The 24,907-nt window shown below is 51.4% G+C and overlaps 2 protein-coding genes across 6 annotated transcripts; both read left to right on the forward strand.

The window, feature by feature from the left end:
• The first annotated feature begins 634 nt into the window (after positions 1–634).
• Positions 635–11,344, forward strand: HMGCL (3-hydroxy-3-methylglutaryl-CoA lyase). 2 transcript variants are annotated; one of them, XM_054011839.1, is made up of 9 exons: positions 635–715; positions 2,001–2,084; positions 3,691–3,798; positions 4,494–4,589; positions 5,677–5,825; positions 7,168–7,231; positions 7,676–7,864; positions 8,673–8,798; positions 9,649–11,344. In XM_054011839.1, exons 1-9 carry the CDS (start codon positions 665–667, stop codon positions 9,748–9,750), a joined length of 969 nt encoding a protein of 322 aa, XP_053867814.1. In that variant the 5' UTR covers positions 635–664; the 3' UTR covers positions 9,751–11,344. The 2 variants fall into 2 exon arrangements, with proteins under 2 accessions (XP_053867814.1, XP_053867813.1); XM_054011838.1 differs by lacking the exon at positions 635–715 and adding an exon at positions 778–1,139.
• A 1,067-nt stretch (positions 11,345–12,411) lies between these two features.
• On the forward strand, positions 12,412–24,906 carry GALE (UDP-galactose-4-epimerase). Of its 4 annotated transcripts, none has more exons than XM_054011578.1 (11): positions 12,412–12,574; positions 17,131–17,257; positions 17,395–17,510; positions 18,231–18,344; positions 19,895–20,071; positions 20,688–20,801; positions 20,919–20,985; positions 21,145–21,230; positions 22,897–22,974; positions 23,245–23,359; positions 23,711–24,906. In XM_054011578.1, the coding sequence occupies exons 2-11, from the start codon at positions 17,137–17,139 to the stop codon at positions 23,764–23,766; spliced, it is 1,044 nt and encodes a 347-aa protein (XP_053867553.1). In that variant the 5' UTR covers positions 12,412–12,574; positions 17,131–17,136; the 3' UTR covers positions 23,767–24,906. The 4 variants fall into 4 exon arrangements, with proteins under 4 accessions (XP_053867553.1, XP_053867551.1, XP_053867552.1 ...); XM_054011576.1 differs by lacking the exon at positions 12,412–12,574 and adding an exon at positions 14,205–14,463; XM_054011577.1 differs by lacking the exon at positions 12,412–12,574 and adding an exon at positions 14,808–15,214.
• The last annotated feature ends 1 nt before the right edge of the window (position 24,907 follows it).

A 24,907-nucleotide genomic window follows, 5' to 3' on the forward strand; every position in this document is an offset into this window, starting at 1 on the left:
TCCAGGTTAAAACTATGAAACTCTGTTCTGAGAGTCTGCATTTTACTAGAGCAGGGTGAGAGTAAAGTGCTTGTAGATACAAGTGTCACTGTTCAAAGTGCTGTATAGCAACCCACCACCACTGTGCTGCAAAGCAGAAGGTACCAGACTCGATGTAAATGTGGCTTAGAGCAATAGCTCTCAAGCTTTCCAGACACCTGTACCCCTTTCAGGAGTCTGATTTGACCAGCTCCCTTCCAATCCTACAGTCCGTGCTTCTATAATCATGATCGTGTCAAGTATCTGAAAAAGTGAGGTTCTTACCCACGAAAGCTTATGCTCCCAGTGCTTCTGTTAGTCTTAAAGGTGCCACAGGACCCTCTGTTGCTTTTTATAACCATGATGTGCTTCAGCCACATTTACAAGCCTTGGGGCTTAAGTCCCCGCCTCGCCTCGCCTCCCCTGCCCTGTGTGCAAGAGCCGCAGGGCGCTCCAGAGCCGGGGATGCTGGGCCTGGGGCTAACTCCCACGGCCGCTTCCCACTAGCGCGGAGCTGACGGTCGCTAACGAGGCAGCGGCGCCTGCACGTGGCAGCTGCGGGACTTGGGTCACGTGCTCAGCAGCTGGCCGGGGAGGGGGGGGAGGTCATGTGACAAGGGGGCGTTTGTCACGTGAGCGTCCCAAGATGGTGACGGCCAAGCGGGCGCTTCCGTGGTTGGCGGCTTCGCTCCGCCCGGTGAGTGACTCCCCGTCCTCGCCCACTGCGGGGGTCCGGGCTCCCCCGGCTGCCTGCGCGCCTCGGCCCCGCTCCCCGGCTGCGGGCTGCCCCAGGGCCTAGCTGGGCCCCAGGCGCTGCACTGGGGGTCCCGGGCTGCCCCCCCCCTTCTGCTTAGCGATTGGCAACGCCGCGGCCTAGCTCCTGGGCCGGCTTCTCCGGAGAGCTCGGGGCCCGTCTACACTGTGGAGGCCGCGGGGCCGGGCCCACGCTCTAGTCCTACAGCGGCAGACGGGGGTAGTTAATCACCTCTCTGAGAGGCGGTGGGCAGAAGAATCCCTCCCTTGACCGAGCTGCCTCTAGGCCGGGCGTTAGCCTAACAACCACAGCGCTCAGGGCAGTCCCTTTCACAGCCCTGAGCGGAGTAGCGAGGATGCCCTAAAAGGTGCGGACCTGGTCTAACTCCGAAACAGTTCCGAATTTACGTAGTGATGCTGCTCTCACTGCCTGGCCACTGGGGTCACGGAGCAGGTATTTAGTTATGGGCTTATCGCGCTGGTCCTTGCAGCTCTTCCGGTCCCCTTTATGGAGAGACTGCTGTATAAAGAGTAGGTCTACAAGGACCATGCTGGCTAATTAAAGTGCTGCTAGCTCTTCTGATTTCATCATGAGAGTCATGATGTTTGGTGTTAAGCTCTGGTTCCTGGATTCATATGTGAGTGTCCCAGTTATTTTTTTAAAACAAAACAAAACAAACGTTTTTAGTTCTTGTGGTGGCAGAAAAAAGCCTGAATATGTGACCTAGATTCCCCTGAAAGGCTCAGAAAGCAGAAGGCAAATACAAAGAACACCCAAATTTATTTTTATTAAAAAACTCATGCTTTTGGGGTTTGACTTGTGATTTTTTTTTAAATGCCTGGGATCAACAGTACTCTGATGCCTTTTCTATGTTTCCTAGTATGTGAAACAATCATAGACACAGTTAATGTTAAGGAAAACATGAAAAATTGTTGCCCTATGTGATTTATACAGGACCGGCTCCAGGGTTTTGGCCGCCCCAAGCAGACAAACAAACAAAAAAAAAAGCCGCGATCACTATCGTGATCTGTGGCGACAGTTCGGCGGGAGGTCCTTCGCTCTGAGCAGGAGTGAGGGACCGTCTGCCGAATTGCCGCCGAACAGCTGGACGTGCTGCCCCTCTCCGAAGTGGCCGCCCCAAGCACCTGCTTGGTAAGCTGGTGCCTGGAGCCGGTCCTGGGTTTATAAAGGGTCTTTTTTTTTCCTCCTCTCTCTGTCTTCTGTGTAGATCAGCTCTACGGCAGCTGGCTCCCTTCCCAAGCAAGTGAAAATAGTTGAAGTTGGCCCCAGAGATGGATTGCAAAATGAAAAAGTAAGGGACGCTGCTCTCTGTGCTTGGCCTATGACAGAGAGGGTGTTGTAATAACTTGTTGATTTAAGGTTTGAACATTGTGAGTCTGCTGTTTCAACACTGCCCTGCGTTGCTTCATTCTCCAGTCAGAATATTTTTGTAGCTCTCAATCTCCTCATCCCCAAAATCCTCTTACATTTTTCTTCCACTTCCAATACGTTTATTGCCGTATGAATTGCCAAATGTGTTTTGTTAATGAGGCCATTTGCCTTTGTTTCTTGAGGCATTCTCTTGAGGCATTCAGCCTGATCTAATTTCTGTTATTTATACCTCCCCTATGTATATATTGAGAGGATGATCTCATTAACTCACAGGTGAGCTTGTCTTGTATTTGTATTACAAATTATGTTGAACTAGAATTCCCTCTTGTATTCAAAACGGATTTTAGTGTCTGCTGCAGGAGGGTAGTTTGCTACTACGCTGGTCCTGCAAAGAGTTAAGCACGTGCATGACTTGATGCACCTGAGTAACACCATTGAACTCAATGGGTCTGCCCGCATGTGTAAACTTAAGCTTTGCTTACAACTCTGCAATATTAGGGCCTAATATCTAGTGTAATTAAAATTCCTGAGAGAGAACACAAATAAAACTACCGAGGACATATGCAAGGCTGCTAAGCCAAAGGGTGTTACGTTCTGTCTTAAGTCAGTTGCTTTGTTTACCTGTTAAAAAAATCTATCCGCGCTGAACATTATGTACAGACTATACCCTATACAGTAGGGTATAATCTGTACAGTCTAGGCAGCAGGAGTGAGAGTTTTGGTACAGCAAAAATTCCATTGTTAGCTTGTTGGGAAAGAGCCATGTTTTGTGGTTGATGCTGGAGAGCTCCAGTTTGTGGTTGTGATGACATAGCTGTGATATATCCCCTATTAAGGGGAAGTCAGACTTCTTTTCAGCAGTTCACCAGAGTTGACTGCAGTGCACAAAATGAAGGGAGGCCCTGCATGCACCACAACCACACTTAATAATGGCTGTTAACTCAGTTGTAGCTGAACTCACTGCAGCCTAGCTAGGCAAGGGCTAAAGCTTGGCCCTGTTAATTTGCTTATCTTGTGATTTAGGTCCTGTCCACACAGGCCAGACCAAATTTATCATAACCCCTTTCAGTCACAGCTGTTAACAGCCATAGTTAAATTCAGTTGCTTTGGCTGTGTAGACAGTGCCTTTGCTTCAGTGGGAATGACAAGCAGTCTGCAGGATTGGCCCCTTAATTATCTGTGTGATTGGCTGCTTCTTCTGAGGTTGTTCCATACAACCAAGGCACACATGTTCTGCTTTGGATGGGCTAGCAGCAGAGTGAAACTGATGGGGATTGTTGGAAAATCTTCTCCAAATTCTGAATAGTACTGTGCTTAGAAACTCATAGAATAAAGCATCACATTTTACTTAAAGATCATGTTATAATAGATAACAGAACAAATCCTTTAATAAAGTAGATCTGTATTATCACTTTTAGTTTCTTCTGGGAAAGGGGTTTTTCAACAGATGTATAATCTTTTGTTGTATTAACAAGATTTGTTGTAAAGTAACTTTAATCTAGGTTTTTTCTCTTTCCTCCCTGTAGAATATTGTCCCTACACAGGTGAAAATCAGCTTAATTAATATGCTGTCCGAAACAGGACTTCCGGTCATAGAGGCTACCAGCTTTGTTTCTCCCAAATGGGTTCCTCAGGTCAGTAGCTGGGATTATTTGGGGATTTTGTGTGATCAGAAAGTGGATTTCAATATGGTTGCAGAAAGTTAGCTGTTAGCCTGTTAATGTTATCTTTTACACTGTTAGATCTGGTCTTAAACTTTCCTGAGTCTGGAATAACCTAGCATTGCTTCACTGGCCTGTTCTCTCTTATAGTTAGATCACTTTTAGCATTTATTATTATTTGTATTATGGTAGGCCAAATAATATTTGTCTCAGGGATTAGGGCCTTATGCAGAATGCTGTGTTCACACATAACAAAGAGTTCTTGTCCCAAAGAGTTTGCAATCAAATATAAGACAAGAGATGACAGGTAGAGTGAGGGAGCATAGGGTGATAATGAGGCAGTTATGACTGATGTAATATTAATAGGACAGACTAGAGCTTCCCTCTGAACCCCAGTGAAGAATAAATGCAGATTCAAATGGAAACACAAGAAAAAAAGCACAAGAGAGCCCCTCCTTGAGTGGATGACTCTTAAGTGATCACTTTAAAATATCCCCAATGTTTCCAGTACAATTTTGTTTGGCTTTTAAAGAGCCATCTCTTTAAGCCTTGATTTTTTGCTAGTCCTTTGGTTCTTATTTGAGACACGGTTTTAAGAAGCTTTTTTAACTTTCTGGATAAGTAGCCTGTTCGTATATTCTGAAGTTTTTCTCCCATTTGCTGGTTAGATGGCTGACCACACAGAAGTCTTGCAGGGAATTCAGAAATTTCCTGGTGTCAGCTACCCAGTACTGACCCCTAATCTTAAAGGATTTCAAGCAGCGGTAAGAGAAATGTATTGTGTTTAGGGTCTGAGTTCTCTAGTGTGCATTATGCATGTCATTGTCTGGGTGGGGGCACTTCAAACAAGTGGGAGATATGTAGAAATTGTGCTTTATAACATTTCCTCTGAATTTTTTATATCAACATGCAGCAGGCAGCGCTTGTAGTTTATCTAAAGAGGGTCTTTCCTAGTGGGGAACTTGAAACACGCCACTTATAATGCAAAAATCTGTGTTCTTGATTCCCGCCCCACCCCCATTTCTGGTAATCAGCAGTGGTATTTCTGTCTAAACAAACCCTTCTGTCCTACAACCGAACTTCTGCTTCCACTATATCCTGCAGAGGTGGCTTTAGTGCTGCATTTATGGCTTTGCAATCCTTTCCGTGACGCTCTCAGAAGTTGCAAACCAAGGATTGTTTTTGCTGTGGGGTGAATTGAGATAAGAATCTGGTTTGTAAGGGAGAAAGCTCTTTTATTAAAAACAGACAGCTTTAGAAATCGCAAAGGGTCTACAGAGCATGGCTGACCAAGAAAATTCGGGTTTTTTTCAACATACTCTGTACAAAATGACTTTGTGAAAAATTCTCTCTAGGGGAAAATACATTTTAAAATTGCAAATCCTATAAGACCAATAACCTCAGTAGAATAAGGTTTTATTCCAGTAATGATCTGTAACTGCACCTCTGGAGTAAATAGCTTTATCCCTTCAGCGTATATCTGTCACTGATACAGGCTGCTACAGCCGCACAAATTCTCATTTCATTGAGGTTATTGCTGATAGATACTTGTTTGGCAAAATGTGAAGTGGTAGTATTATCACATGGCTCTCCCAGTGATGTGCAAGAATCCAAGCTCCACAATAAATCATGCAAGTATAACAAGAAGAATATTGACCTGTCCAAGGCAGCCAGTGATAACACTGAGCTTAACTGCTTGGTGCTGAGTCAGTGGGAGCTGGGCCTGTCCTTTGGGTTCGACGTCAATGGGGGTGGAAGATGCTCAGCACCTTGCAGGATCAGACCTTTCACAAGTGCTTTATTAGCAGCAGAAATGTGTCCTTTGGTTCTTTCTCATCTCCCTGTTGGAAGGTGGCAGCAGGGGCCAAGGAGGTGTCTATCTTTGGAGCAGCCTCTGAACTCTTCACTAAGAAGAACATTAACTGCTCCATAGAGGAGAGTTTGCAGAGGTTCAGTGAAGTGATGCATGCAGCAGGAGCGGCCGGTATTGCAGTCAGAGGGTAAGAGCCCAGTGCTATATCAAACCAGTTTGTTAACCTGTGCTAATGATGTCAAACCATATAGGAAAAGTAAGACGACTGGGGCATGGGCAGGCTAGAAGTACCCAAGGCTAATATGATTGGGGAGGTGATGACCTTTGAAGCCAACAGTGAAGCCTGGGACTTCTCATCCGTCCCATTTGCTGCTTATGACCCGCCTTAAATTCCCAGGAGCAGAGGAGGGGGATTTACTCCAATCTCTTTTTATGCTGATTTTATTTACTTTGCTTCCTGTTCTCACAAGTAAGCCTGGAAATTGCTGCATTGGTGCTGCCTGCATGACTTTGGAAACAAAAGAACCCTAATCCCTTTTATTGACCAGATACCATTATTGAGTAATCTTCCTCTTTTCTGCAATGGTCAAACCATGGTGAGGCCACTTGTAAGCGTAACCTGTCCTGAACTGAGCTCCCGGCTACGAGTACTGTACAGCATATGACTAGGTCTCTCAAATTTGGTTCTCTCAGTGCTGTGGGATGCATGTGACTAGGTCTCAAATAATAAAATCTTCCTTTCCCAGTGGAAAGCAGATTTCACCGCTTTTAAGCTTCAGTTTTCTTAATGTTTTAATTATATCTTGGGCTCTATCAAAGCAGTGGTTCTCAACCAGGGGTACATGTACTCCTGGAGGTACACAGAGGTCTTCCAGGGGATACATCAACTCATCTACATATTTACCTAGTTTTACAACGTGCTACGTAAAAAGCACGAGCAAAGTCAGTACAAACTAAAATTTCATACAATGACTTGTTTATATTGCTCTATATACGATACACTGAAATATAAGGACAATATTTATATTCCAGTTGATTTATTTTATAATTACATGGTAAAAATGAGAGAGTCAGTAATTTTTCAGTGTCCTGTGACACTTTTTTTTGTATTTTTATGTCGGATTTTGTACGCAAGTTGGTTTTAAGTGAGGTGAAATATGGGGGTACACAAGACAAATCAGACTCCTGAAAGGGGTACAGTCATCTGAAAAGATTGAGAGCCACTATATCAAAGGATCCAGAATTACATTTATTAGTTTTCACACAAATACTCCCTGCATTGTGGTGTGATGTATTCAATGGCTAGCAGAGTGCCTGACCCCAGTAATAGCTGCCTGTTTCTTTGTGCAGCGGGAATTATTACGGAGGTCATAAGCCTTTGTCCACGGAATTCCACCCTTTGGCTTTTGGAAAACTAGTAGAAATTTCCCATTATTTAGAATGCTGCATGTACTGTGACTGACTTAGCCTGTATTTTATTCCCCCACCACCTCCAAATTCCCCCTGCTAATCTCAGGCTTTAACTGCAGGTACGTCTCTTGTGTTCTTGGTTGTCCCTATGAAGGAAAGATTGCCCCTGCTAAGGTTGCAGAGGTGAGTACACAATAAATGTAGCCAGAGGCTATCTACTCCTCTGTATGCTTGGGACAAGAATCCGGTGCCCTGAGCTGCTTGGAGGTTTGCTTTTTGCACGAGACAGAATAGGGTGCTGTTTGCTTGTGGAGATGCACCTGGATATTTAATGACCACATCTCCCACCAAGAATTAGGGTTGTTCTTGCCAATTGCCAGCTCAGTGAGGAAGTGAATGCTAAGACAGATTTAATTGGAAGTAGTATTCATCGCTTCTTGTCCTCAACTGTGTGTATCTAGTGTTCCTGGGTGCCGTCTAATGATTGTTCTGTTCCACCCCAGAGGTGGCTGCATTTTCAGGGCAAGTGAAACGATCCCTCTCTATAGCTTGTCTCAATTTGTGAAGTGCTTTGGGATCCTAATAGCAAATCTGTTTTCTCATCAAGTGTGTCATTTTTGGGAGCAGGTATCCAAGAAGATGTACTCCATGGGGTGCTACGAGATTTCCCTGGGTGACACCATTGGTGTTGGGACCCCTGGGAGCATGAAGGAAATGCTCTCTGCTGTCATGAAAGAGGTACCCGTCGGGGCCCTTGCTGTTCACTGCCATGATACCTATGGGCAGGCTCTCGCCAACACCTTAGTAGCACTTCAGGTAACTGTTCCTTTACTTCAGTGAACAGTCTCTGTGGGTTTTGTCTCCCCTCATGTGCCGAGGGTCTCTCACCCTCCCCTTTCCTGTGTGTGCATGTGTAGCTATATATGCAAACCAAGAAAATCACGGTGGGTGTGCGTGAAAACTGTCACAAGTCCCGTAGTTGTGCCTCGGTTTGGTTCACCCTTGGGGTTCTTCACCCAGTGGTATCCGAGTAATGGATTATGCTGGGTTCCATAGGGGCTGCAGTAACTAGACTCAACGTTCTTTGCAGTGAGCGGTATCTGAAACAAGCATTTTGGTAAGTTTGCTGCAGCCCGTGCTTTGCTCACAAATTACAACAGTCAAACTGCTGTAGCAAGGGAGGTGTTACTAGCACTTTACGGCCCTGAGAATGAGTTAATAGAAGATCAGGCGTATGTGCAAACTAGTACAGGACGTTTCTATCGGAATATCATTGATACGGGCTGGTCTCGTGTCATGTGACACATGAGAGTAAAACGAGCGTGCTGGGTGCTTCACCTCTCTGGGCTGCATTAGAGACCAGACGAGCGATTCTCAGGGCTGTCAGTTGCCTGGATTTGGTTGCATCTGCAGCACAGCTCACCCCTACCCAGCCAGGAGCGAGGGACTGACCGGGGCACTGTCCAGAATGCCTGTTCAGTTCTTCTAATAAAACTCTCCCCCGGGCCAGAGGATGCTTGTACCTTTGGCCCAAAGGTGGGCAGTGTTATTGCTCTGATTTACAGTACCGGTACGATGGGACCAGAGCTGCAGACAGTTTTACAGATGCCTGTTTTGTATTCAGATGGGGGTGAGTGTGGTCGATTCCTCAGTTGCTGGTCTCGGAGGCTGCCCGTACGCACAAGGAGCATCAGGAAATGTAGCTACAGAAGACTTAGTGTACATGCTACATGGCCTGGGGATTCATACCGTAAGTACAGCGGGCTCACAGCTGTCACGGCACTGCGTGCTCACACTGCTCTCTCTAATGGGGCTTCCATCAGGGCTCAATACATGGCTTTGAAACTTGACCTACAGACACCCTGACCGGCAGACGTAGCTTCCCTGTACTCACGTGGCTGCCACACAAATATAGTGAGGCTCTGTCTGGCTGAAAGAGCCCTTGTTGTCTGGCACGGCACGGCAAGGATAGGGGAGTGAGTTGGAATCAGTGAGCCTGGACTTGGGGCTGTTAAAGCAAACAGCCAGAAAACCCAGCCCACACTGAGCAGTAACAAGGAACGAACTTCCTACACGCCACCTTTCTACGAGTGCACAAGGGAAAGAATATGGGCCCGTCTGATCCTTGTTCCAGCTTCAAAGATCATTGTGTCCCCCCCCCCTCTCTGGTTTTAGCCTCGCTCCTTTATGGTGCCTTTGATCTTGAGCTTCTCCCTCCCCTGCTCCTTTCCCTGAGTGCACACGAAGGAATGCATGACTTTAAATGCCGCTGTCATAGAATCATAGGATATCAGGGTTGGAAGGGACCTTAGGAGGTCATCTAGTCCAACCCCCTGCTCAAAGCAGGACCAATCCCCAGACAGATTTTTGCTCCAGATCCCTAAGTGGCCCCCTCAAGGATTGAACTCACAACCCTGGGTTTAGCAGGCCAATGCTCAAACCACTGAGCTATACCTCCCACTAGTGACCAGTTGCCAAGAGTCTTACCAAAACAGCATAGCATTTTCCAAAGCTGCCCACTAGTCTGGAACATGGTGGCATAGTTATGCAGCCCACCCAGCAGGTGCATGTACAAACTGTTGTATTTCTATCTCGTAAAGGGAGTGGATCTACAGAAGCTGATGGAGGCAGGTATGTTTATCTGCAAAGCACTGAACAGAAGAACCAGTTCCAAAGTGGTTCAGGCTTCCAGCAGACTGTGACACGCATCAGTTTCTCCTCCGACAAGTCAGTGAAGAAAGCCTTGGTGAGGATCTGGAGCCTTGCCAAGTTTACATTTGCTGTCTGGGTTGTTCTTAAATATTCACCAAGTCCAAAGCCCAAAAGGGAACGGGAGACTATATAGTAGAATCTACAAAGAAATGAAATAAACAAGAATGCTTTAGCAAGACCTCCATGAACATGTTACACATCTTTAAAGAGAGGGGAGCTGGCCTCTGACAGCGCTGTCGTGAAATGGACAAACTTGTATCTGAGGAAAGAGTAAGGGACATACTGTTGCTTTTATGCAAAGAACAGAAGGCAGTAGGCACCTTGGAAATTTCTTTGAGCTTTCTTGATGGGGGTAATGTTTGTTTGTTTGAGATTAACAGGGAGCTCAGAAGAGCAGCCACTCAGGTTAATTACCACCTCCAGGGGATTGTCCGCATAGGACTAACACTACAGTGCACCCAGTTAGAGCACTTTCCTTGGGTCAGACTTGTGCTAGCTTCTCAGAACAGCATGGAGCAATCCTCTCCTCGCATCACAAGCAAAAGTTACGATTGAAAACGCAAGGAAGCACCTTTATTCTATACATCGGAGTGAATATCAAGGGTGTCGATCCAGCTTTGGATCTAGCTCTGAGTATTCGGTAGTGGAGGAGGGTATGGGGTCATAAGATGCTTTTCAGTTAATTGTCAGTTGTGTTAGGGAAAGATTAATATTTTAGATGATAAAATCTGTGAGTAGCAAAAATCTGGTGTGATTAAACCAGGGGGGAAGAACAACTTAGTACTAAATGTGTGGCAGGAAATCGTATCAGGATAACTACTGTGTGAGCAGCATGCTAATGGGAGAGTGTGGAAGAAGTGCCTTATGGTTACTGCCCTGCAGAGAAAATCTAGACCAAGGTTCTCAAACTTCATTGCACCGCGACTCCCTTCTGTCAACAAAAATTACTACATGACCCCAGGATGGGGACCGAAGCCTGATCCTGCCCAAGCCGCACTGCCTCAGGTGGTGGGGCCAAAGTCTGAGCCCCAACACCCCGGGTCAGGGGGCCAAAGCCCAAGGGCTTCAGCCCCAGGCTGTAACCTGAGCCCCACCGCACAGGGTTGAAGCCCTTGGGCTTCAGCTTTGGTCCCGGATGGTGGGTTTGGCTTTGGCCCTGGGCAGCAAGTCTTAGCCAGCCCTGCCAACCTCATTCAAATGGGGTCCCAACCCACAGTTTGAGAACCGCTGATCTAGACCAACAGGGCAAGAAGAAATTAAACAGAACTAGTGTAATTTCTGTACTTCGCTTGAATTTCTCATATCAGCTGGAATTGTCAGCCGTTCAGTTTCTACGGAACTCTGATCACTGAACAAATTATTAATTTTTTCATAAAAATATGGATTTATTAAAAATAGCCTGAGCCAGTTACTAATACACAAAGCTTGTATTGATGGCGGGTGGGCGTCTGTTTCATGGCTAACCTCTGCTTATTATTATTTACTTTCCACTGGGATGATCTTTACAGCACCAACATCCTTTTTGCAAAACACTGGAATCATAAATATGTTTATGTAACATCAATAAATTATATTTTAAAATGACCATGTTCAGTGCCTGTTAGTGTCCAGCTGATGTGCCAATAACGCCAGGTTAGTTTTAAAAATGCATTAAATTGTTACAGCATGGGTAATAGTGACATTGGTGCTCCTGCCCTGGAGCGGGGTTCTGTTTTAACAGCTGTCTGTCTCAATCTGTCCCTGAGACACAGGAATGGAGCATTTTGCGGGTACCACTTGGCTTTAACTCCTAGGGATGGAGTGTTTTCATAACAGTACTGTTTGTTAGTTACTGTAGTACAGCATCAACCCCTTGGCAGTGAATGCCACTAGATGGCAGCATTCGGCAATCACAGCAGTAGTTGCTCTCGCTCTAGCCATAGAGCTGATGTTGGAATTCAGCAAACTCCAAGGCTGGAGAGTGGGAATAAAATCCCTCTCTGTAGCTCCATGGAAATACAAAATCTCTCGTGAACCAGCCGAGGGGTTACGGAAAAACCTCGCTGGGGCTATTTGCTCAGGCCAGGCTGATTTGTGGTTTAGAGATTGGGGGGGGCACACTCTGGGAGTGATTGGGGTTGCTCTTTGCCCTACTCTCCTGTGACTAGTGGCTCAGATTCCGAGCTGCCAACCCTCCAGGATTGTCCTGGAGTCTCCAGGAATTAAATGATCTTTAATTAAAGATAGTCATGTGATGAAATCCCCAGCAATACTTCAACCAGAACTGGCAACCCTGCTTAGCATGCAGGGCCCAGTTCCCCAGGCTGCAATACTGCACAGGGCCCTGCCTGCTTGTGCTGCAGCCTGGGACCACAAGGGATGCAGCTGCCACCCCGTTGCAAAGGGGAGGCTGCAGAAATCCCAAGGCCAAGTCCTGGGGGCAGGACAATGGCCTGACCCCAGTTCTGAGTGTAGTACTGCAAGTTACCACCTCCTTCGGAGGAAGGAATGGTTTCCTCCAATTTCTCTCTCTCCCCCCCCCCCCTTAATAGCCAGAGTGGTTTGGTCTAAGTCCTTTCTCTCCCTCCACAGGCAGCGATGGTCTGAGCCAGTCTAGCTCCCTACCCCGCGTCTCTCCCCGCCCCGAGCTAAGTGGTTTGATCCAGCGCTCCGCGTTTGGCTCGATTTGGCCATGTCGCGTGCCCGTACCGTGAGGGCGGGAGTGACACGTTCCCATGGGGAAGCGGCTGCGTGTCCCTGAGGCCCGGGGTGGGGCCTCTTCTCTTAAAGGGGCCGCGCCACGGGCGGGAGCCGGGAAGAGCCGAGACCGTCGCGGTGAGTGACCCTGCCGGGGACGTGGTAGCAGAACGGGGGGGGGGGCGAGGGCACAGCTCGGGGGCCCCGCCAAATGGGGGGTGTCGGTTAGTGCAGGGGTTGGTGGGGGAGTGCTGGCTAGTGCAGGGGTCGGTGTGTGGGGGGGTGCTGGCTAGTGGGTGGGGATCCTGGCTAGTGCAGGGGTCAGTGGGGGGGGGGTGCTGGCTAGTGCAGGGGTCTGGGGGGGGTGCTGGCTAGTGGGTGGGGGTCAGGGATCCTGGCTAGTGCAGGGGTCGGTGGGGGGGGGGGGGTGCTGGCTAGTGGGTGGGGGTCAGGGATCCTGGCTAGTGCAGGGGTCGGTGGGGGGGGGGGTGCTGGCTAGTGGGTGGGGGTCAGGGATCCTGGCTAGTGCAGGGGTCAGTGGGGGGGGGGTGCTGGCTAGTGGGTGGGGGTCAGGGATCCTGGCTAGTGCAGGGGTCGGTGGGAGGTGGGGGGGGTGCTGGCTAGTGCAGGGGTCTGGGGGGGGTGCTGGCTAGTGGGTGGGGGGGCGAGGATTCTGGCTTGTGCAGGAGTCGGGGGGGGGGGTGCTGGCTAGTGGGTGGGGGTCAGGGATCCTGGCTAGTCAGCATGGGGGTGTCGGTTAGTGCAGGGGTCGGCTGCCCCAGTAGAGTCCGGCCCCTCCTGGAGCACCGACACCCGTGGTGAGAGAAGTGGGATCCTGGGGTGAATCTGAATGCTGCCCCTCCACATTCACCGCTGGCACCAGGGCGTGGGGGGGGGGGGCGCAGGGCCATGTGAGGAAGGGGCTGCCCACGCCACCCCCCCGAGCCACAGAGAGAGGGGCTGAGCCCTGGGGACACAGGCTGCAGTCAGGCTCTTTCCAGGGAGGCTCTGTTCTCAGGGGACCCACCCCGAAGGACAGACCCATCCCCAAGGCCATTCGTGCCTCACACCTGCCTAGGTTCCAGGCCGGCAAGGGGCTCAGGGTGTGGCTGTCACTGACCTTCCCATATCGCCTCCCGGAAGGCAGACCGGCTCCTGTCCCTCTAATCAGCCAGCGCAGTCCTACTGCCTGACCACGTGGCCCCATTCACACACCCGCTGGACAGGGAGCCTGTTGGTCCTGCTAGGCACATTAGTTTTGTTCTGACCTGAAACAGGGATTCAGGCAGCGGTAGCAGTGGGATACGTTTGCCATCCCCGGTGCAGAGGGGGCAGCAGGTTCCAGCTCAGACTCCCAGCTAAGCGTAGAGGGTGATCACCTCCCGCAGGGGGAACAGACTGGAAACCTGCTTTGGACCTTAACTGAGCTTTTAAGGGTGGTTGAGGCAGCACTTTACAAACGTTAACTGACACCCTGGGAGGTAGTTACCCTTATCCCATTTTACACATGGCGAAACAGAAGAACAGAGAAGTTCGGTCACCTGTCTAATTCCCACAGTGGCAGAGCTGGGAATCCCTACTCCCAGGCCCCTGGGCTCCATATTCAAATTAGGTTATGTAATTTGAGGATTTGGTTTAGACGTTTGGTTTTTTTTTTCCTTCCCCTTAATTTATTATATAGCAACATAAGCAAAAGACTGTCCCCTCCATGCAGCTGCCTGCAGGCGGTTCAGGTTTCCCTGTTACTCTTTTACCCACTTCCTCTTTCGTGGAGAAGTTTGCTGAAGGTGGAGAAAGTGCACCTGGCAGGTGGAGATTTGCAGACGTCATGTGCTGTGTGCTGTACCCCCTTCCTCCCAGCAGCCGTGCCCATTGAAAGCGGATGCTGAGCTCACGTTTCAGACCTTTCCTGTAAAACGACTTAGAAAAAGAAATCAAATCAGTGTCCTGCATGAAGTGTCAGCCCGAAGGTTCCAGTTCTTATTTTGAACCAGTCCGGCGTGCAGATGGTGATGCCTTAGGCTTATGTGAGTCAATAAGCAAGAATTTTGTACACCAGCAGGTAGCTCAGGATTTCAATAGCTGCTTGGTTCCAACTCATAGGCTGTGATGGAGGCTGGTGCCTCGATTTACATTAGGGGTATTTAAACACCCAGATGCATAGGGCAAAGGGGATGGCTTTGGGGGCTAGCCAAGCCTCCCACCAACGGACTGTACAACCTAATAAAGCAAGTGACGCTAGTGACCCCAGAACTGGTGCAAAATCCATGCCGGTGGTGGTGGTATGTGTGCTTAGGTGTGTGAGGAGCCTTAATCTGGATAGTTAAATGCTATCTGAAAAGGAGGGAGAATGGGAACTGCCTTGGGAGGGAGAGCAGATAGCAGGGACTTAACCTGTGTTGCAAAGCCGGGAGTGCCAGGTGCCAGTGAGTGCTTTACACACCTGAGTCATGGGCAGGTCCTGCAGCTACATACCTCCATTGGGGCCTCAGGTGATAGCAGATTGGACTGTGCTGTTAGGCGGGATGGGACGGGGAGGCCAGGCCAGACCTCACTGTATTTCCTGGCTTTAGCCCACCCAGCCTCCTTTTACTCTCATAGTCTGTATGGGGGGCCTCACGCTGTCCAGCCCAGAAGAAAGTGGATCTGTTTGCTAACAGAGTCCATTGAAGAAGGAGCCCCTTGCATCACTTCCTGCTCAGCCTTTCCCGCTCCCTTGACAGCAGAAGGACAGAAGCCTCCTTGAGCAGGAGGAATGACTCAGGAAGGCTGTGCCAGGTTGGCATCAGGGCGTTTAGAACTAAACTGTTGGCGCTTCAGAGCGGCCTGTGTGTGAGGGAAGGCTGGAGTGCGTTTCCGGCCGGCTGGCTGTACTAGACAGCACAGACAAGCAGCTAATGTTTATTCCTGGGCAAAAGAGGGTGGATTTCCCCATAGACTTAGTCATTCCTGCCAGGTCAGAGACCTCCCCAGCTCCGGCTCTCTGGAACCTCTTTCCCTGCAGGGCATACGAAGGACTAGGAAACGTGGAAGGTAACCTCTGACTCCTAAGTGAGACCGCTTGAATAAGCTACACCCTGAAGAGTGGGAGAAAACGGCTTCGCTGGGCGTCCCCTCGGTGGAACCTACTCTCCCCACTACAGAGAGAAGAAGTGATTTAACTCCGCTGCCTCCTTCCTCCAGCTCCCCAGCTGGCCACTCACAGGAAGAGCTGGCTAAGGACCCTCAGCTGGGTCCCTGCTCCTCCTGGCAGGCAGGGCTCTCTCCCTTGCAGAGAAATGGGGCTGGGCTTATTTGTTTGTTTGGCTAGATATGGAGCAGGTGGTTTGCTGTAGTCCCGACCTTTTCCATTTGGGGATGGGGTTAACCTGGGTGTAGATTTATGCTGCTTTTCTCCCCCACCTGGGGCTGGAGTCTATTGGGGCCAATCCTGCATTTGCGGCAGGGTAGGGTCGTCTGGATGGCTACCCGTGCTATGCTGGCTGGTTCGCTTGCGTGGCGCAGAGAGCTTTATTTTTCAGAGCTCATCTGATCTGGCTCAAGCTCTAATCCTCCCTTGGCGACGCCCTTGTTGGCTGCTGTGGGACTGGTTGTGATGTCAAGCAGGTGACTAACCTCAGAATGAGCTCATGTTCGTGCGAGGCATCATGGGCTAGTGGTCTGAGCACAGGGTGGGGAGCTAGGAGCTCCTGAGCTCTGATCCCAGACTGATACTGATACATGGTGTGATCTTGGGGAAGTTGCTGCCTCTCTGTGCCTCAGTTTCCCCGTATGCAAAATGGAAATAAATCCCTTCTTCGCAGGGGTAACTAGTGAGCGTTTGCTAAGTGCTTTGGAGGCGTTGACGTCTCATAAACCCTCTCCCTCAGGAAAACTCCATGGAGGTGGAATTGCTCCCAGGCGGGATGTTTTTCAGATTTCCATGTGCTTAGTAAATATCTATCTAATTGGTCCTGAATGTTCTGTTCAGTTCTGGTGATTTCCCCCCCCCCCTTCTCACAGAGGCCTCAACAGAAATCGGAAGGGGCCCAGAGGTGGGTGATGAGAATGATCAGGTCCTGGAAAGAGAGACTAAAGATTAGGAGTGTTTAGTTTTGAGAGAGGGGGGAAAACTAGAAGAGACATTATAGAAGAATATAAATCAATGAATGGGCAAGAGAAAGTAGATCGGGCGAGGCTATTTACCCTTCCTCATAGTGTGAGAACAAGGGGACCATAGTTAAAATATGAGGCAACACAATTAAACCTGAATTCATTTGTACATGATGTGAAATTAGCCTGTGAGACTCATTGCCACTAGGTATCAATGAGGCCAAGATCTTAGTAGGGTTCAAAAAAGAATGAGCAGTTCCTTGGATGACCATTCTAGGGGATTGGAGATAAACTCTCATGATTTTTTAGGGAATAAGACAAGCACAAAGGGCCAGATTTTTAGAGGTATTTAGGTGTCTAGCTGCCTGGGTTAGCAAGTTACCCTCTGGACAGGTTACTCTCTTCAATGATTTGGGATTGGTCATTGTCAGAGGTGGGATCCTGGCTAGATGATCCAACCTACAGGTCCTACTAAGGCAATTCCTATGCTCCATCTGTCTAATTATTTCTAAGGTTTCTGTCACTGTAGTGTCCGGCCCCCAAGATTGCCCCTTTCACTCCATTCGTCATCCCACTCAATGGGTTTTCTCATCCCGTCTTAGGTGAGGATGGCAGAGAAGATCCTTGTGACGGGTGGAGCTGGGTACATCGGCAGCCACTGCGTGCTGGAGCTGGTGGAAGCCGGCTATATCCCTGTGGTGATCGATAACTTCCACAATGCCATCCGAGGTAAGGAGAGCCACTGCCACTGCCCCCCTGGGCTCTGTCCTGTCATCCTGTGGCCCCTGGTGACCCTCAGTCCCACTTGAGTGCCCATAGTCAAGGCCTGATCTCTCCTGGCATTACAGAATAACCTGTCTCCCCAGGGGGAGATACTCTTCCCGAAAGCCTGCAGCGCGTGCAGGAGATTGTGGGCAAGAAGATTCTTTTCCAGGAGCTGGATATCCTTGACGAGGCAGCTCTGCGGGAGCTCTTTCAGAAGGTGAGCACGCGGCAATCCTGCCGGGGAAGGGGGGGAATATGGATTTCCTGCTGCGCAAGGTTCTGTGCTGACAGGGGGAAGCTGTTGGAGCATGTGCTGAGGGAGCAGGATGGTGTTTCTAGACTGGGAACAGCGAGACAAACGTATCCACGGGACACAGGGAGGTTTTAGAACATTGTCTTTTTTTTTTTTTTCCCTCATGGAAAATTTCAGCATTTCTGGCAAAAGAAATCAAAAACCTGAAATTCCTGCCAGAAGCAGGATGCAAACCAAAAATGTGGCTTTGGAACTGTTAGAGCAGGGCCTCCTGGTAGTTTGGATGCCTCATGTCCCTGTTCTCTATGGGCTGGGTGCGTACACCTCCCCTGACTCACAACAGTCTCCCTTCTTGCTGGCTTGCCACAGTGCACCATGGGAGATGCAGTCTGGCCGGGGAACATGGCTCATAGAGAAGAATGGGAGCATGAGGCACCTGAACTACAACTCCCAGGAGCCACTATGGTGGCATTTCCAAATCAAAATTTGGAGGTTTTCAGGTTCTTTTGACCGAAAGTCGAATTTTTCTGTGGCAAGCAGACACTTTTTGTAGAGACATTTTGTTTAGTCGAAAAACGTTTTGACAGAAAATTTCCAACCGGCCCTAGGGGCTTTTTGCTGGTGTCATTAACCCAAGTTCTCTCCCAGCCAGCACTGACCTTTGGCCTGTTTGTTTCCTTGCAGCACCGTTTTTCAGCTGTGATGCACTTTGCGGGGCTGAAGGCCGTTGGGGAGTCTGTTCAGAAACCCCTGGAGTATTACAAAGTGAACCTCACGGGGACTATTCGACTGCTGGAGGTAAGCAGAGCCCTTGAGGCAGGGCACTGGAGTACCCAGAACTTCCCCAGTGCAAAGGACTCAAAGGCACACAAGGCTGGGGATGCAGAGAGATCCCAGGGAGCTGTGTGTGGGCCCCGCTTAGTGATCATGGGGAGTGAAGATCCAGGGAGTAAGCCCAGCTGTGGGGGTAACCCTGTGCCCTCCATCACCCCGAGTTCCAGTCCAGTAGGGGCTCATGCAGGCTGACACCAACCCCCATGCAGAATTACAACAAGGGGATATCAGCTACATGCAGGAGGGCAGAGGAGAAAGCCTGGAAGGTAATTAGTGTGAGAGAATGGGAGGGATGGAAAAGCCCCTCTGGCTGCCTGGGAAGAAACCTCAGGATCTCTTCTCCCAGTTCACGGTCGAATTAATATGCTGCTCTAGACTAGGGCCTTGGCTACACTTGCAAGTTACAGCGCTGTAAAGCCTCCCCCAGCGCTGTAACTCACTCCCCGTCCACACTGGCAGGGCACTTACAGCGCTGTATCTCCCTGGGTACACCGCTGCAGGTACTCCACCTCCCAGAGCGGAGTGGCTACGATTCACGGGTGTGAGTGTAAACGCTTGCAGCGCTGTACTAATCACCTTGTCAAGTGGCCAATCCTCTCCATTGTTGTGACCGGCTGCAGGAGTGCGGAAGTGCCGGTTTCAAAGCTCCTATCACAGAGAAAAGCAAACAGATTGCAGCTTGCTTTGAGTGAGTGAGTGAATGAATGAATGAGCAGGGGGCCGGGAGTTCGGAACTTGCAAAATAGAGACCTGGCATGCTCCAAAAAGCACTCTCTTTCCCCCCACACTCCCTGTCACAATCCACCCCACCCCTCCGTTTTGAAAAGCACGTTGCAGCCACATGAATGCTGGGATAGCTGCCCATAATGCACCGCTCCCAACACAGCTGGAAATGTTACAAGTGTGGCCACACCCCTGCGTTGGCAGCTGTCAGTGTGGACAGACTGCAGCGCTTTTCCCTACTCAGCTGTACGAAGACAGGTTTACCTCACAGCGCTGTACAGCTGCAAGTGTAGCCAAGACCTCAGTAGATGGCTCTTCCAAGTCAGAACTGACCCCAGCATGGCACTAGGGGGTGCTGTGCCTTGGATGTGATGCAAAACCAAGGGTCTGGTTGAGCGAGATTAATGGTCCTCAGCACATTTGGTAAGAGTCAGGGTGTTAGGCCCAGTTACGTTTTGAAGTTCTGTTCTGCCTCCCTAAATTTCCCCAGTTGTTCAGTTGGCAGCGGCATTCCTCACTTCCTGTCCCAAATCATGTACTCCGTGTTGGTGGCCGCTGTTAAAGAGCTGCTGAGTTTCACCCCAGAAGTGGCTGCATTTCAGTGGTAGATGGTCTGGTCCCCAGATAGGTTGGCTATACATCAGTTTGTTTCATTCCCTGTATAAAGGGCTCGTTGTTAGTGGGCAGTTCAGGACTCGCTAGCATGTACGTAGAGCTTCCCACTGCCGAGCACACGGGAGAGGCTCTCCCTGCGGCTCGGCACTGGACCGGTCCCTGCTTTCTCCTCTCAGACAATGAAAGCACACGGGGTGAGGGACATTGTGTTCAGCAGCTCGGCCACAGTATACGGAGACCCAGCCTACCTCCCGCTGGACGAGAACCACCCAGTTGGGGGCTGCACCAACCCCTACGGCAAATCCAAGTACTTCATTGAGGAGATGATCCGAGACCTGTGCAAGGCCGAGAAGGTAAGAAGCACCCACTCAGCCCTTGAACCAGGGAGACTAGGAATCAAGTAGGTTGGGCTTCCCCTCAGCTGGGTCCTAAGTCTGAAGTGTCTCCCCAGCATTTTAACCAGATCTCCTCTAGCCTGTGGGGAAGGGGATCAGCCACTCCTGCAGCGCTGCTGAAAGCCCCCCAAAGCCCCAGTCTGCTCATGCAGAGGAGTTAGGGGAGATCGGGGACACACACATACCGGCCCCTTAATGTAGAACCTACAAGGGTGGGAGTCTGTGGAGTTTAGAGGCCAAGGCCCTTGCTTCTTCTGTGGGGAGCAACCTGCATGAGGGATGAATTTTCCATCGAGTGACCCATTCCCACCTACACGTTTCCCCAGGGGACTAGGAAATCTGGGCCTTCTGTTTCCCACCAGAACTTTCTCAAGGCTTGGGATATGGATGGGAGATGCGTAGACGAACCAGCAACGTTCACACATCTGTGTTCATATTCCAGGGGTCCTTTGAACAGCGTGGTGGGGAGGGATGGAAGGGGGTGCTGCATGAGCCGTGAGAATCCTAGCGGCTTCCTGGGGCCCTGTTTGCACTTCCCAGGCAGTGTGTGTGACTGGCGCTGTCTCTCTCCCAGGACTGGAATGCCATTCTCCTCCGGTATTTCAATCCCATCGGAGCCCATGAATCAGGGAGAATCGGAGAAGATCCCCAGGGAATCCCCAACAATCTGATGCCCTACGTTGCTCAAGTATGAACTCGCCTTGCAGACTGTCTTTAATTAGTGCTCTGTGTAAGAGCCCCTGTACGTGTTCCCTGTGTGTGTCACATGAGCAGACTGAACTCACGAGCCCATTCCCTTGTGCAGGTGGCAGTGGGGCGCCGGGAGTACCTGAGCGTGTTTGGGGACAATTATAAGACAGCTGATGGAACAGGTGCGTTACCCAGTGTTTCTGGCTTATCTTAAACCCTGTTACGTTAGATGGTGCCTGTTAAATCCTGCTCCCGGTGGCCCAGGATGACTGAGCTGCCTGGCGCATTCCCGGCAGCTCCATAACTGACCCGGTTTGCATTATTTTCCTGCTTCCTGGCAGGTGTCAGGGATTATATTCATGTCGTGGATCTAGCCAAAGGCCACATCGCTGCTCTGAAGAAACTGAAAGAAAACTGTGGCTGCAAGGTAGGAAATGGCTCTAGTCCGGGTGTTGGGGATTAGCAGAGCCGCGACTCACCGACGTTAACGTGGGCTCAGCTGAGCCAGCTCCTTCGGCCGGAGCCCCCATTCCAAAGTAGGGGCTGTCGCTCAAGGGGAATTATATACACCTCTAGTGCTGGGTGATTATAAAGGCAAAGGCATTTTGCCCTGCTCCCTAGGGTTACCATTCGTCCGGATTTACCCGGACATGTCCTCCTTTTTGTGTTAAAAATAGCGTCCGGGGGGGAATTTGTAAATCACTAAAAATGTCCAGGATTTCCCCCCATGCAGAGCGAGGCGCGGCTGGGAGGGCTGCAGGAAAGTCAGCCGCTCGCATGGGGCTCTGGCAGCCAGAGCCCTTCCCCCGCAGCTTGCCGGGCTGGACTCCGGAGCAGCTGAAGAGCTCCTCCTCTTCCCCCCCCCCCCCGTAGAGCTCCTCCTCCCCTGCAGCCCAGCGCCCCGCTCCAGCAGCACTGTGCAGGGGCAGGGACCGGGTTGTGTGTTGTGCTGGGGAGCGCAGCCATGTGTCCGGCTCCGCACAGAGCCCAACACCATGTTCTGAGTGGCAGGGTAAGGGGGCCAGGGGGCAGGAGAAGGGGCAGGGAGATTTTGGAGGGGGCAGTCAAGAGACGGGGGGGTCGGGAGTTCGGGGGGGGCTTTTTGGGGGGGTGGAGAAGGTTTTGAGCAGTCAGGGTACAGGTAGGGGGTAGGGTCCTGGGGGGCAGTTAGGAGCAGGGGTCCCAGGAGGGGGCAGTCAGGGGACAAGGATCGGGGGGGGTGTTTGGGAGTTCTGGGTGGGGCTGTCAGGGGGCAGGGGTGGGGAGAGGGATTGGAGCAGTCAGGGGACAGGGAGCAGAGGGGTTTAGATGGGTCGGGAGTTCTGGGGGGTCTGTCAGGGGGTGGGGAGTGGTTGGATGGGGCGTGGGAGTCCCAGGGGTCTGTCTGGGGGTGGGGGTGTGGATAAGGGTTGGAGCAGTCAGGGGACAGGTAGGGGGTAGGGTCCTAGGGGGCCAGTTAGGATGTGGGGAAGGTCTCAGGAGGGGGCAGACAGGGGACAAGGAGCAGGGAGGCTTAGGTAGGGGGTGGAGTCCTGGGGGGCAGTTAGGGGCAGGGGTCCCAGGAGGGGGCAGTCAGGGGACAAGGAACGGGGGGGAAGGTTGGGGGTTCTGAGGGGGGTGGGAAGTGGGAGGGGCAGGGGCGGGGCTAGGGCAGGACAGGGGCGGGGCTCCTCCCGTCCTCTTTTTTGCTTGCTGAAATATGGTAACCCTACTGCTCCCTCTATTGGGCAATAAGAGTAAGGCCCCTTATCTGTCCGTTAAAAGAGCCGATAGTCAGGGTGAGGCTGGTGTTAGTGCCAGGGTGGGGTTGGACAGGGCCCAGCTTTCACATGTGGCCCCTGATTTTGGGAGCCCACCTTGAGCCAGCTGGGCCCCAACTTTCAGACATATAAGTGCCCACAGTCCGTTAGCTGCAGCTGCAGCTGCTCATCACAAATCAGGCCCCATTGTCTCAAGGACAGTTTGAGGTGGGGCCTGGTGCTTTGGTGAAACTGAAGGCTGGGCTGGGCTGGGCTGGGCTGGGCAGCTGGGGGTGGGCGGCCCCCAGGCCCTGAGCACAGCAAGAGACAGCAAGTTTCTTGTCCTACTTGCAGATCTACAACCTGGGCACAGGCAGTGGTTACTCTGTCCTGCAAATGATCAAAGCCATGGAGAAAGCATCGGGAAGAGAGGTACGGTCTAACCCAAGCCCCCTGGCCCTGCATGAGCCGCGCTTTCCAGGGCATCTTTCTTCCTATGGCTGCTGCTTTACCCGCATAAGGGCAGCTGTCCCTGCTTCCAGCCTGGGGGAGCTGCTGCCTTGGGGTCTGCGGGGGCAGGTTGTTAGCTACATGGGACTGTGCCTTGTGCTGAAGTCGGGGACACCCCCCCCCCCCCCCCCATCATGCGGTGAAGTTCTGGGACTGTCGCCCCCCTGACACGTTGCTTTCCTTTCCTGTCAGATAAAGTACAAGATCACTGCACGGCGGGAGGGGGACATCGCCGCCTGCTACGCTGACCCCGCCCTGGCCGAGCAGGAGCTGGGCTGGAAAGCTGCCTTCGGGCTGGACAAGATGTGTAAGTGCAACCCCTCCGGGCGTGCTCTGACCTACCCCCCCCCCCCAATCTGGGCCTCCTCTGGCCCCTCCCCGTGACTCTCGGGGGAGGGGAGCATGCAGGGCATCATTCAGTTTTATGCCCATTTGTCCCCACCCTCCTTTAGCTTCCTTGTCCTGGTCACGTAGCTGCTGCGCTGGGGGGAGCACCGGGGATTGGTGCGAAGAGTCACTGACACACCTGCAGGAACTAGAGGGTTTGGTTCAAGACTCTTGCATTGGGCCTGGAGTTACAGCCACCAACGCTCCCCCCAGCTGGCTTAGTCCGGCCTCAGCAGCTGCCACAGCCTGAGTCTCTCTCTGTGTCTTGCAGGTGAAGATTTGTGGCGGTGGCAGGTGCAGAATCCTACAGGCTTCAGCAACAACTAGAGCGTCGGCCCCGGGGAGCAGCGAGGATGGTGCCGGCCTGCCAGAGTCTTGGTCCCCGGGGAGCTGCAGTTGCTTTCTCTCCGGGGGGCCAGCCTGAGTCGTACTGGGCCCGTGACATTTTCCCACCTTTTAACCAGAAGCTGACTTTACTCATGGCATGGGGCAGTCAAGAAGCAGCCTAGGGCCTGGCCTGGCCTTCGGGGGGAGGGAAGCCCCTGGCTCTACAGCAGCAGAGGGCTGAGCAGAACTTGCACAGCTTAAAACATCGCAGCACGATTCAGTGGAGTCCCTCCGAGAAGGAACGGACCTCTCCCCCCCCCCGCCCCTCCCAAGCCATGCAGGGCTCTGGCACGGAGTGGCTTGCTCCTTCCCTCATTGCAGAGATGGGCACTGAGCACGGGCCCTTCCCTCTCACCTACCTCACAAGGACAGGACACCACACACACTCTGCAGCTTCCCAAGGGCCAGGCCATGTCATCAGCATTTTCATATACACGAGCCCATCCTGCCCCCAGGTCCTATTCCCCTGTGCGTGGGAACATCTTCCCCACTCCTGGGGGGGTTTCCATCTTCCACCCTCAGGGCTTGTGCACTGCCCTTTCCCTCCACCCTGGAGCAGTTTTCTCCCTGCCTCAGTTCCCTCACCCTTGCCTGGAAGGGACCAAATGAGAGTTTTATTGTGTCTGGCGGACACAGGAGCCAGGGCTCGGTGCTGACGAGTCTGTTGTGTCAAACGGTGCTGAGCTAGCATATGGCATTGAATGGCCGGGCACGGCTTAGTCACTAACTCTTGTGGGACAGAGCGTGTACGTGACAGGAAAATCACCAGCCCTTCATGGCTACGGCAGCTATTTACTTACAGTCAGACTCACCAAAGCCTGCCTGGAGCAACGGGTTGTTTTCCTAGCTCCTAAAGCTTTTCTTTATTACAGCAAACGCTGGGAGCGAGCGGGAACACGGGCCAGGCTGTTGCGCTCCCACTTCCTACAGCTCACAACTGATGCTACTGAATGATGCATTGAGAGTTTGACTTGCCTCAGGGGCCAGTGTGATTCAAACTGTTCCCGCCTTAGAGACGAGGTGGCACAGAGCTGCGGTGCCCCAGGATCTTGTTGCATTAAAGAGACCGGCTCAACGGCTT

This window comes from Malaclemys terrapin, chromosome 22, assembly GCF_027887155.1.
Source record: "Malaclemys terrapin pileata isolate rMalTer1 chromosome 22, rMalTer1.hap1, whole genome shotgun sequence".
Lineage (NCBI taxonomy): Eukaryota > Metazoa > Chordata > Testudines > Emydidae > Malaclemys > Malaclemys terrapin.